The sequence below is a fragment of the Leucoraja erinacea genome, chromosome 8, assembly GCF_028641065.1.
Source record: "Leucoraja erinacea ecotype New England chromosome 8, Leri_hhj_1, whole genome shotgun sequence".
NCBI lineage: Eukaryota > Metazoa > Chordata > Chondrichthyes > Rajiformes > Rajidae > Leucoraja > Leucoraja erinaceus.
Genome location: NC_073384.1, coordinates 39,369,208 through 39,382,997, shown reverse-complemented (window position 1 = coordinate 39,382,997; position 13,790 = coordinate 39,369,208). Strand labels below are relative to the sequence as shown.

The window sequence follows — 13,790 nt, the reverse complement described above, 5'->3', positions numbered from 1 at the left end:
TTGGCTTTTGAACTTGGTTGGACAATAGCACTGAATTAGGCTGTTCCAATGCTGTGCACTCATGCCAATAGTGCTTTAAGTGCGTGAATTGCATAACATAGGAGTAGAGTTAGGCCATTCAATCATGGCTGATCTCAACCCCATTGTCCTGCCTTCTCCCCATAATCTTTGATGTCCTTGCAGGTAGAAAATGCAGGTAGATAACAAAGAAGTAAAAGTTCCAACAAACTAGACTTTTCTTGGGTGGACTGCTAATATGAAATTCAGGATTGCAGGAATCTGCAGAACAGGAGCAGGCTCTTCAACATCTCTGTCCTGGTCCATCATTGATAAGTGCTGTGCACTTGCTCGATTTACCTAGCTTTCTTCCACATGCCTGACTAACCAAAGTGTACTAAAGTCTTGTAAACTCTGAGAGAAACATAGGGTCATATGGCACGGAAACCGTCCTGTTTGCCGAATACTTCCAGGCCATCCAAGATGTCCCATCTAAGTAAGTCCCATTTGCCCGCGTGTGGCCCATATCCCTCTGAACCTTTCCTATCTATATACCTGTCCAGGTGCCTTTTTAAATGTTATTACTGTATGTGCCTCATATACCTCGTCTGGCAACTCATTCCATGTACCCACCACCCTTATACCAGTCAAGACAGACTTTACTTTAGAGTTGCATCACGGATCCACTGAGTCAATGCCGACCAGCGATGCCGACCCCGTACACTAGCGTTGTCCTACACACTAGGGACAGTTTACCATTTCACTGGAAGCCAATAAACCTGTATGCCTTTGGAGTGTGGGAAGAAACCGGTGCATCTAAGGAAAACCCAATCGGCCACAGGGAGAATGTACAAACTTCATACAGACAACATCCGTGGTCAGGATCAAACCTGGGTCTCTGGCGCTGGAAGGCAGCAACTCCACCACTGCGCGCCACTGTGCCGCCTTTTTAGCTCGTCTTTTAATGAAAGACGAGTAGAAAACTGCACGTAGTGTTTTCTTTGTAAGAGCCTAGTTCTGATATTTTTATCTAATGCCTGCCCTTTGAAGTCTCAGTATTAATAAATTTATTTTGCAGCATTTGATGAGTTAGTTGAAGCGTATGAGGAACAGGCCAGAGGCTTGCTTGATGGTGGTGTTGACATCCTCCTAGTGGAGACCATTTTTGATACAGCAAACGCAAAGGTAAGAGACGCACCAAGTCCCAGCCAATGCTGAAAGTTATCCTGAAAGTATTCATTAACTTTATATTCCTTTTCTAGATCCTGTTGCACTCTCAGTCCTCCCAGAACGTTGCAACCTCAAAAGCCCAGACTTGCACTTGCACCAGAGCTGTTTGTTTCCAGGACTGCTTTGTTTGTGGATGTCAATGCCATGAGTTTGAATAATTTTAGGGTGTAGCTGCTGATCATTGTTGCTGAATTCACTGGATCACTGAATCCGAACATTCAGCGGTGCTGCTTCTTCCTGCATACAGGAAGCAACTGAAGAGCACGCGGTGAGGACTGCACAGAGCTGGTCAGGGGAAGCGCAGGAATGACTCTGGGACTGCTTGGAGTCAGGAGACTGGGCAATGTTCAAGGACTCGGCAACGGATCTGAATGAATACGCCACAGTCGTTACAGACTTCATAAGGAAATGTGTGGAGGACTGTGTTCCTACAAAAACCATCCGAGTGTTTTCTAACCAGAAGCCTTGGATCAGAGCTGCCAACTCTCACGCATTGAACGTGAGACTCGAGCATTTTGCCCAATTCTCACGCTCTCACACTGATCACAGAATTTCTCACGCTCTGTCGTGAGAAATTCTGTGATCAACAAGAATTTTAAAACTTATCAACTGCATGGGCCGCGTGTGTTGGAGAGCGGGGGCAGAGGGAAGCAATGGCGGGGGTAGATGCGGACAGGGAGCCGGGGCTGGCGAGTGTTTACTGGGCTGGCGAGTCGCTCGCTGCAGCTCCGGCCATGGAGCAGCCTCAGTGCAAGAGTCCTGGGCCATCGGAGGCGTTGCGCCACTGCTGTGAGAGTCTCTGTGTCAAATTCGCCCTGACGGCATGGACCAGGCTGCGGCTCGGTGCATCTTAGAGGACAACCAGTGGCTGCTGGAAGTAGGTACCAAGCACTGGGTAGAAGTGGTGGAAGATAGTGGCCTTCAAATGGGGGTGGTTGGCGAAAGCATCCTACTTGCCTGCTAGATTTTCACTTACTAACTGCAGGAAAAATGTTCCCGATGTTGGGGGGAGTTCAGAATCAGGGGTCACTGTTTAAGAATAAGGAGGAGGCCATTTAGGACTGAGATGAGGACAAACTTTCTTCACCCAGAGAGTTGTGAATCTGTGGAATTATCTGCCACAGAAGGCAGTGGAGGTCAATTCACTGGATGTTTTCAAGAGAGAGTTACATTTAGCTCTTGGGGCTAGCGAAATCAAGGGATATGGGGAAAAAACAGGAAGAGGTACTGATTTTAGATGAACAGCCATGATCATATTGAATGGCCGTTCTGGCTCGAAGGGCCGAATGGCCTATCCCTGCACCTATTTTTGATGTTTCTATGCTTGAGTATATGGCAATAAAACTCGACCACTTGATTTTGAAGAATTCATGCATGGAGGTGGTGGAGGTGGGAAGAGGCAACGCCGCACAGGGTGAGGTGGATCTATTGAGCACTAAGGGTGTGTCCTGGGATGGGGATGGTGACAGCATTTGCTGTGAGCCGGAGGAAGGGGACTCCTTGGACGGTGAGTCAATGGATGTTCTTGCTCCCCCCGACGCCACCCCAATCATTCCAGTGGAGGAAATCCGCAAGTTCATCGCGGTCACCGAAGGAGCCCAAGATCGGTCCAGACTGGCCTCCCTCCGGTGGCCAAACCTACACGGGCTCACCAGCTCGCTGCACAACATCTTCAAAAGGAGGGGGAGGTACAGGGGATGATGGGGAACGACCGACGTCAGCTCATGTCCTTCTTGGACGACCTGGAGAACGACGACATGACCAAGGAGGCAGCGTCGTTCCTGTTGAAGGTAGATGGACCAGTTGAGCGTCCCTTGTAGCCAGGGTCCGGAGTGCAAGGAGCACCACCACTCTGCTGCCAGCGACCGGAAGGCTGGTGACAGGATCTAGGGAGTGGGTAGGGCCGAAGATGTCCTGGTTGGGTTGTGCCTGGGCCTGGCCAAACTGGCCATCCGCGAGTCACGGCGACAGGTGGAAGAGGGCTTTGCCCAACTAAGATGCTTGCCCCTTTACTGGGGTTACGTCCGCGTCCGCGCCCGGGCCTGTCCCACTTTCACAACCTAATTCATGACCTCTGCCGAGTTTGCCCTTGACTCGTACTCACAGCATGGTTGTCACGAGGTCATAGGTAGGACGTGATGCTAGTCGTAGGTACTCCCATCATCAAGTAGGTCGGGGCATTTTTCTAGCCTGATGAAAAATGTCCACGAGTAAAAATGGTCGTGAATTAGGTCGTGAAAGTGGGACAGGCCCTTTAGAGAGAGACATAGTTGTATAGTAGTTGTAAGGATTGTATTTGTATGATGTTTGAAAATGTAGTGTCTAGATAATTTTGTGATTTTATACTATGTGGTGGGTGTGTTACCACGGTTTTGTTTTGTATCGTGATCATAATTAAAGAAATTATTTTTGATACCAAAAAAAAGAAGAAAAAAAGCTGGTTACCAAGCTCACGGAACTTGGTCTCTGTGCATCCCTCTGCAATTGGATCCTCGATTTCCTCATCCATAGACCACAGTCTCTTCGAATTGGCAGAAACACTTCTTCCTCAATAAAAATCAGTACAGGAGCACCTCAAGGCTGCATGCTCATCCCCCTGCTCCACTCAGTCTATACTCTATACTCACGACTGTGTAGCCAGACACAGTGCAAACTCCATCTTTAAGTATGCTGACAACACCATTGTTGTTGGACGAATTACAGATGCTGATGAGTCAGAGTATAGAAGTGAGATTGACTGATTGACCAAATGGTACCAGCATCAAAACCTGGCTCTCAACATCAGTAAAACCAATGAACTGATTGTGGACTTGGTAAGAAGAAGGATGAGGACCCATAATCCTGTTTGTATTAACTGGTGGAGTGAGTCTCAAACTTCAAATTCATGGGCGTGCATACTTCTGAATATCTCTCCTGGACCCATCACACTGATGCAATTATATAGAAAACGCATCAATGCCTCTAGTTCCTGAGGAGATTACGGAGATTTGGTATGTCAGAGAGGATTCTCTACAGGTGAACAGGTGAATAGTAGGGAGTATATTGACTGGTTACATCCCAGCCTGGAGCGAAGAAGACTGCAAAAAGTTGTGAAAACTGCACCGGCTCTGACTCCTAAGGGATTTACCGGAGTCGCTGCCTCAAAAAGGCAGTGAGCATAATCATTGACCCACACCACCCTGGCTACACACTCATTTTACCCCCGCCGTCAGGAAGAAGGTACAGGAGCCTGAAAACTGTAACGTCCAGGTTCAACAGCTTCTTCCCTAGAGCCATTCGGCTATTAAACAGTACAACCTCAAATAAGCTTTGAACTACATAGACTACTACCAGGGGGCGCCGAACGATGGCTGCCTCGCCAATGGTCTGTCTCGTCTTTTTCCTTTGTGTTTTGAGTTTGTTGTAAAATGTATGTTTTGGTTTATCTTTAGTTTTGTATTATGTGGGGGGTGGTGGGGGGATGGGGGAAACATTTTTATCTCTTTCCTCGATGGAATTCTGCACTCTTTATCTTTCCCTTTGCTCCACCTATTGTACTTGAGTTTACTTGATTCCATTTATGTATAACTTTATTTCATCTGATCTGAATGGATTGCATGCAAAGCAAAGCTTTTTACTGTACCCCGACACGTGACAATAAACTTAAACCATCAGGTCTGAGTGCTTCAATCCTATCTCACACCTTCTGCTTTTATCTCTGCCCTCTGTTCCTACCATATGCCTATCAAGGCCCCCCTCACCTTTGTCAACCTATTACCTGCCACACTTTGTCTTGCCTCTCCTCTCTTGCAGGTTCTCTTCCTCCCCTCACCCCCCCCCCCCCCCCCCCCCCCCCCCTTCCTACAATCCATCTGAAGAAGGATCCTGACCAGAATCATCACCTATCTATGTTCTCCAGAGATGCGGCCTGACCTGTTGAGTTACTCCAGCACTTTGTGTCCTTTTAGGTTTGGGTGTTTGGTAGCATTGCCAGTTTCCCAAGTTGCAAGCATTAAGTTGCTAGAGTATTTCTCCTTGCGGTCAACTGGCAAACTACTGTCAGGGCACTGTTATTTTGTCTGAATGTAGTTTTCCCCTTTCCGTTCCTAAGAATTGTTCCAGGCCATTAGAACAGTTTGTATCATGGGAATCAGTGCTCTGGTTGATGCAAACACAGGTAGAAGTTTGTTATCATCAGCACATTCTCGTCAGCAAGTCATAGGGATTTGTAGAAACAGGGAGCTGCAGATGCTGGATAATATGCAAGAGGATATAAAGTGCTGGAGTAACTTAGCAGATTGGGCAGCACTTCCAGAGAACATGATTAGGCGATGATTTTTGTTGAGAACCATCCTATGACTGAATGAGAGAAGACTTGATGGGCCAAATGGCCTAATTATATATATATATATATATATATATATATATATATATAAGCCTAATGCTCCTATAACTTACAAACCAGTCTGAAGTAGTGTCCTGACTCGAAACGTCACCTATCCATATTCTCCAGAGATGCTCCCTGATCTGCTGATTTACTCCAGCACTTTGTGTCCCACAGGCATTTGGTGTGGGAATATATTATGCAGTGTTGCGCCCTTGGAATGCTATGTCAACATCTGATTTAAGACGATTGGTTTGCTAATGTTATGTTCTTTGCCTAGGCTGCCCTGTTTGCCATACAACAGTTGTTCCTTGAGGAGTATGAGCCCAGGCATATTTTTGTAAGTATAAGGTACTTTTATGTGTTTTTTTTGTTTTTGTTTCCCGTTTACCCCTCAGTGATAAAAAAGTAAATTAAAGAGAATACCCCTAGAGCCTGCGAGAGCGGGGGCGGAAGATGGCTCACCGATTGATAACACGGTTACAGACCCAGGAACGGAAACGACTACGGACAAGGAGAGCATGGCACATGAGACATTCACAACGGCTGCGGGACACAAACTTCAGGTGTGCATTTGTGGTTGGGAGAAAATTACATCAGTGAAAGGCTTGAAGATCCACCAAGGGAAGAAAAAGTGCTTGAGAGAGCAGAGACATGGGCCTCGCATTGACCAGTACTTCTTACGAAGCAACCAGTCAAATCAGTCGAGTGAAGCACAGCGACGGGACTCAAACCAAAGTTCGCAGAGCATCAGCACCCATGTCACTGAAGAGGGTGATACAAGCACAGAAATGCCGGTGGAGGAGCCCACGCAACAACGACAAAGACCTCCATTGGAGGGTAAGATCAAAGGCCAAAAACCTGGAGTGAAATGGCCCAAAGCTGTTGAAAAGAAAGAGTGGGAGATGGTCAACAGTGACCTTATACATATCTTGGAGCAACAAGCGGGCACAGCAGTGGAAAAGCTTGAAAGGATGGGCAACACAATCTACAGCTACGGAGAAGAACGGTTTGGGGTGAGTAAAGGGAGAGGTGGAAAGAAATTACCAACACCAATCAAGTCCAGGAGGCAGCAGGAGATCGAGAGGCTAATCAGAGAGAGGAGACAGTTGAAAAAGCAATGGAAAAAAGCAACTGACGCAGAGAGAGAAGGTATCATGCTACTCCAAGAGGACATCAAGAGCCGATTGGCAACCTTGCGAAAAGCAGAGAACTTGAGGAAACTTCGCAAGAAGAAAGAACACACAAGAACACGGTTCTACAAAGACCCTTTCAAGTTCATCAAAGACCTCTTCGCAAAGGAAAAAAGTGGAACTTTGAAAACATCGAAACGGGAATTGGAGGAACACCTGGAAAAGGCCCACCAAGACACGAAAAGGCATGAGCAGTTAGTCATCCCACATGACATCCCGCCTATTCAACCACCTGAATTCAACCTGGACACCAGCCCTCCAAGATGGAAAGAGGTAGAGAACACTGTCCGGCGCGCAAGAGCAGCATCAGCTCCGGGGCCAAACGGAGTACCATACAAGCTCTACAAGAATGCACCGGATGTGTTACGCTTTCTATGGAAGCTCATGAGGGTGGTGTGGAAGAAGCAAACAATACCTAAGGCGTGGCGAAGGGCCGGGGGTGTGCTAATACCTAAAGAAAAGGATGCGTCAGACATCAGCCAATTCCGGCCAATATGTCTCCTCAACGTCGAGGGGAAAATATTTTTCAGCATTGTATCACAAAGGCTGTCCACCTATCTGGTAACAAACAAGTACATTGATACATCTGTACAGAAAGCAGGAATTCCAGGATTTTCGGGCTGCTTGGAGCATACAAGCATGATCTGGCACCAGATCCAAGCAGCTAAGAAGGACAAAAGAGACCTACATGTGATCTTCCTCGATCTGGCCAATGCATTTGGTTCAGTTCCCCATGAACTCCTTTGGGAATCTTTTGCCTTTTTCCATGTACCAGAGCTCATCACCACACTGGTCAAGAGCTATTTCCAAGACCTGCAGCTGTGCTTCACAACAGCTGACTTCAGTACAACATGGCAGCGCTTGGAAGTAGGCATCATGGCAGGCTGCACAGTCTCACCCTTGGCCTTTACAATGGCCATGGAAGTCATCATCAGGGCCTCAAAATGGGTGGTAGGCGGTGAACGAACAAGGGCTGGGCTCCGTCTGCCACCCATCAGGGCATACATGGACGACATGACAACACTAACCACTACTGCAGCATGCACCAAGCGGCTACTTGGAAAGCTGCAGGAGAACATCAAGTGGGCCCGAATGAAAATTAAACCAAGTAAATCTCGAAGCATTTCCATAGTCAAGGGGGTGCTTAGAGACACAAGGTTCTGTATCGGTGACGACCCAATACCAACAGTGTCTGAACAGCCAGTTAAAAGCCTGGGCAGATGGTACAACGCAAGTCTCAAGGACAAAGAGCAGGTGCAACAACTAAGGCAAGAAATTGTCAACGGCCTGGAGAACATCAATCAGACCCTACTGCCTGGGAAACTGAAGCTCTGGTGCCTACAGTTTGGACTCCTTCCTCGGACGATGTGGCCACTGACCGTTTATGAAGCCCCAATAACAACTGTGGAGAAGATGGAGCGAACCATAACTTCATACGCGAAGAAATGGCTCGGGGTCCCACGATGTCTAACTAACATCGGCCTATATGGCAAAGGGGTCCTGGAACTACCTCTCACTAGTCTAACAGAGGAATACAAGTGTTCTAAAGTAAGACTTCAGATGACACTGAGGGACTCTAGAGACAAGACCATCAGTGCTGTTGCGCCACCCCTAGTAACTGGCCGGAAGTGGACACCATCTGATGCAGTACAGCAAGCTTCATCAGCCCTGAGGCACAAAGACATCGTGGGGCAAGTCCAGCAGGGAAGAGGAGGCTTTGGCCTTACGACAAGTAAACCAACTTGGCGAAAGGCCACAACATCAGAGCGGAGGACATTGGTGGTCGAGGAGGTGCGGCGACAGGAGGAGGCCGCAAGAAGTGCAAAGGCGGTCTCTCTTGCCAAACAGGGGCAATGGATGCAGTGGGAAGGTGTGGAGCGGAGGAAGATCAGCTGGAAAGAACTATGGGAAATGGAAGCAAGCAAGATCAGCTTCATCATCAGAGCGACTTATGATGTGCTTCCAACACCAAAGAACCTCCAGCAGTGGTACGGCGAGGATCCAACCTGTGCCCTCTGCCCAACTCCAGCAACCCTGAAACACATCATGGTAGGCTGCAAGACCAGCCTCACGCAAGGGAGATACACGTGGCGGCATAATCAGGTACTAAAAAGCCTGGCATCAGCCCTTGAGAACAGGCGGTGTGCGACCAACTCCTTGCCTCCGAGAGCAAGCAACCCCCCCCCCGCCTAAGGGCAACAACCTTTGTCCGAGAAGGACAGAAAACATCTAAACATCCTTCCACCAGATCAGAAGAAGGAAACCTATGCAGGGCCCGTGACTGGAGGATGCTGGCGGACATCGGCCGACAACTAGTTTTTCCACCTGAAATTGCTTCCACCAACCTCAGGCCAGACTTGGTGTTCTGGTCCCCTTCACAGAAGACTGCTTACATCATAGAGCTCACAGTTCCATGGGAGAACTGTGTTGAGGAGGCCTATGAGCGTAAGAAGCTGCGCTACGCAGAGCTTGCAGCAGAGGCAACGCAGCGTGGCTGGAACACCAAAGTCTATCCAGTTGAAGTGGGATGCAGAGGATTTGTTGCGTCATCTACAATCAGACTGCTGAAGGAGCTTGGAATCCACGGTCAGGCTCTGCGGAAGACCATAAGATCACTCTCAGAGGCGGCTGAAAGAAGCAGCCGGTGGATTTGGCTCAAGCGGAAAGACCCATGCTGGGCCCCAAGTACGTCAGGGTGAATCTTTGGGATGGTTTGACACGGGACACGCGCTGAGGGCTGATCATCCTGCAGCGGGCCGCCCTTGTGGAGGGTGTATAGTGTTAAAAGGCCGAAACACCCAGTGATGCAAGGGTACACTACTGATGATGTGTCCTGTGCCCAACTATCCTGAAGGTTACACGGGCCAAGATATGTGTATCACCCCCCAGCCCCCCACCGATGTTGAGCGTCTACCACTCTCAACAATCAACGGATGTCGTGAAATGCTCCCCACCTATTGGCACAAGGGACTTTTAACATCTAGTCCTGTGTATTTGATTCTTGAGGAGTATGAGCCCAGGCATATTTTTGAAGTATAAGGTACTTTTATGTGTTTTTTTTGTTTTTGTTTTCTGTTTACCCCTCAGTGATCTTGTTTTAGCTGAATGGTGTGTTGTCGATTTGCTACAGGTTTCTGGAACAATCGTAGATAAGAGTGGGCGCACACTGTCTGGTCAGACAGCAGAGGCATTTGTCATCAGTGTATCCCACGCAGACCCGCTTGGGTAAGATAACTGAATGTCAGCGAAAGAAACTTGGATTACCCAGTATATTTTGCAGAGCTGCCAAGTAGTATGGATTTTCCGTATTTTGTACAGAATTGCGATCAGAATACGGATGTACGGATTTGATTTGTAAAATACAGATTTTTTAAAAATCGGCCCGACTTCCGGTTTCATCTTGCTGCTGATAAAAATTTCAGGAATATAAAAAGTAATTCTGTAACTCTAAAAGTTATAGCAGATTAAATCTAGTAGTATTTTAAATTTCAAGATCTGGATGATTATTTTTGTAAGCTTTGATCTGCCTGTCCCGCTCCAGGTTTAAACAGCGCTGTCAGTTTAACGCGTGGGGATTTAAATGAACAGCGCGATGGGTTCTAAAAATAGCGCTCCCAGCTGGAGCGCTTTACACATAGCGCTATGGCCACAGCGCTGTGGGTCACAGACTGTTAGGGGAGGGAGAGAGGGAGAAGGAGGGCGAGAGGGAGTGGGAGGGCGAGAGGGAGTGAGAGGAAGGGAGGGAATAAGAGAGGGAGGGAGAAAAAAAGAAAGAAGAAGGGAGGAAGAGGGAGAGTGGAAGGAAGAGAGGGAGGTGGAGGGAAAGAGGAAGGAAGGAGAGAGAGCGAGGGAGGGAGAGGGATGCTTCCAAAATCGCTTTCACATCATCATCTGGTGCTAAAAGCAGGAAGCAGCCGTTCAAACAGCAGTATACAAAGAGATGCACTGTCAAGTAATGTACGTAGAAGGCATGTCAATTGGTAGCAAAGTTACGCATTCTTGTACTCTTATGTGGGTATGACCGCACATTAAAAAAAAAACACTTTTTTCAGCAAAATGGCACCGCATAAAAATACTGATCTCAGCAAAATACAGATTTTCAGGTACTAGAATGCTGAAATGCTCTGACAAAACTTGGCAGCTCTGCTTTTGTGACTGCACTGCTCGTAAGTATGTTACATCTGAAATACAGCAGAATTGGTTTTTGTTGTGGAGTAAAAGCTCATTCAGTGATGTATGTTATCCCAGCTGTTATTAGGCTACTGAACCATTTTATCATCAACTTGAGGGCAGTCCTGACTTACCATCTGCTGCTTTGGAGACCTTCGGGCTATCATTAATTGGACTTACTGGGCAGCATGCAGCAAAAAGCTTTTGACCGTACCTCTGTACACGTGACAATAATAAACTAAATTAAACTACTCATAGATCAGGCAGAATCTGTGCAGAAATAAATAATTGTCCAAGTAACTAAGATTCAGTGGCAAGATGAACAATCTGACCAGCAGCAGCAGTCTGTTGAGACGCAGTTGGGTGAAATGTGTTCTTGACTTATAAATGGCACTAGAGCTCTATTTTTGTAGTTTGTGCTTGCCTTTCAAATACTTTCCATATAACATGATCCAAAGCACCCGCCACACAATGTTAAATGTGCAGCAACCGTGCAACTTGTGCTACCTGATTTGAATCCAACATACGCATTTTTTAAATAATACTTATGAACATTATAATTTAATTTTAGATCACTTTTACAGAGTAATAGGGATCTCTCAATACAGTGTCAACACCCATTGACTTTTATGCAACAGTAATACTATCAAAACCACTTGTCAAGTTTAAACCAAACAATAAGGTTGAAAGTCGTAAATTTAACATAACCCTTAAAATGTTGCAAAATAGATTTAACTTGTGGGGTCCACCTAAATTAAATTTATCTTTGCACCATTTTAATGATTGTTAAATTCACTATGTACAACCTTGTTGTTTGGGTTAACTTTGACAAGCGGTTTTGTCATTAATAAGCCTCTTTTTGTAAACTATCTGGAATGGTTGAAGTGATGTTACGAAGGTTTGGCTGGAAAGTATTGCCTGAATATGTATCAGTTGATATCCAGCTATTGGTACTGCTGAACTCTTACTTATTTGATGTCTTTTAAAATCTGCAACAGTTAGTACTTTCTGTTTTTATGGTCAAGAAGTCAATACTTTCTGTATTTATGGTCTTGACCTCATCAATTGTCATCAGCATAAATATCAAAAATTTACAACTGACTTCCCATTATTTATGATCAATCAAAACAATTTTCATTGATTTCCTTTACCTAGCCCAACCTCCTTTCAGTGAGATAGAATTCAGTGTTTGTAGTTCATTCATTTCCTTAACCTTCGCATCCATTTAAACAGCTTTCTCAATTTGCTTTCTGATTGGTGACGAGCAATTATTAACAGATTTTAGATCTTCCACAAATAATGAGTTACTATTCTCTACATTGTCCGTAGCAAGCAGCTGTGAATTTGAAATTGTCCACTTATGTGCATGTTGCAGCTATTTGTGCAGCTAAATGACGCCATTGATTTGCTTTGCATCCTGCATGCCTGCAATTTCTAGCTTCTTGAGCAGATGATAATCCCGTTATGCCAACTGTGGTTAATTCTCACCTATACCAGTTATAGTGCTTCAGATGAGATTGTTTCATTGGTATTTAGCGTCAAAATAAATGTTCTGGACTCAGGAACAGTTTCTTCCTATTGTTATATTATTGAACAGCCTTCCCATAAATTAACTTTTTTATGCCGATCTTACAACCTACTTCATTACGAACATTGGACTTTTTCTCTGAAACTGTAGCACTACAATGCTGTAAACTATTTTGTGCAGTCTGCTATTTTTCTTTTTGCACTGCCTGTTCCCATTACTTGTGCATGACTTGATTGTGCTCATGTATAGTATGATCTGATTTAATGGGATAGGATGCAAACTAAAGCTTTTCAATGCATCTTAGTACACATGATAATAATAAATAAATATCAATACCCAATTCTTACAGAATCTTTCCCCACTTTAAAGACGTAGTCTTGATTAATACCATCGATCATCACATTCTTTTTATCTGCAGTCATGACTGTTGACGTTCCAGACTAGCATGCATTATTGAGATTTATTTATGAATTCCCTTGTGAAAAGGCAGAGTAAAAACCAGAAAACATTTTTTTCTTTCAGCTTAGGCAGGGATTGAAGGTTGTATTTTCTGAAGAAATTATAAATGATTTACCTTACATAAATGCAATATTTTCATCCCAGCATAGGATTAAATTGTGCTCTGGGAGCTGTGGAAATGAGACCATTCATAGAAGCAATTGGAAGATGCACACCAGCCTATGTATTATGCTACCCTAATGCAGGTTAGTATGGCTTTTAATACAGTCTGAGAAATCAGCATCAATGAAGCAGGATAACAATTAGCAAATGTTAGTGATGTCAGCATAAATAAGTATTGGTGGAAAGATGGCGGCGCTGCCTTAGCAGCTGCGGCTTGCCTGCAGTCCGTCTGTTTTTTTCTTTTTTTTTGGTGTTCTTTTGTCCTGTTTTAGTTCATCTTTGGTTTATTAGGTTGTGTATGTGTGTGGGTGGGGGGGAGAAACATGTTTTTGGTCTCTTCCTTCGGGGGGGGGATGCGACTTTTCTTGTCGTATCCCCCAGTCTCCGTCTCCGCCGTGGCCTAATAGCGGAGCTGGCGGCCGCGGAGCTGGGGCGGCGTTCCAATGGCAGCGGTCCGACTCCGGAGCTGCAGGGCTCCGACAACAGCGGAGATCCGGCCTCGGAGCTGGGGCAGCGGCCACACGGCATCGGAGCTGGGGCAGCGGCAGCGGCCACCCGACCCGACCGCGGGCCCAGTGTCGGGAGCTCGCAGGTCACAGGTTGCGGACCTGTTCTCCGGAGCTCCCGCAACAACAGCTGCGTCCGCTGGACTGGAAGGCCGCAGCTTCGACCTCCTCGGGCCGCTGAG

The 13,790-nt window shown here is 46.2% G+C and overlaps 1 protein-coding gene across 1 annotated transcript in view; it reads left to right on the top strand.

The window, feature by feature from the left end:
* The window catches only part of mtr (5-methyltetrahydrofolate-homocysteine methyltransferase), a 68,363-nt gene that overhangs the window by 10,745 nt on the left and 43,828 nt on the right, over positions 1-13,790 (top strand). Inside the window, exons 6-9 of the mRNA XM_055640012.1 lie at positions 1,076-1,182; positions 5,871-5,930; positions 9,914-10,008; positions 13,085-13,185. Coding sequence (XP_055495987.1) covers positions 1,076-1,182; positions 5,871-5,930; positions 9,914-10,008; positions 13,085-13,185 — 363 coding nt within the window. The remainder of the gene's footprint in view (positions 1-1,075; positions 1,183-5,870; positions 5,931-9,913; positions 10,009-13,084; positions 13,186-13,790) is intronic.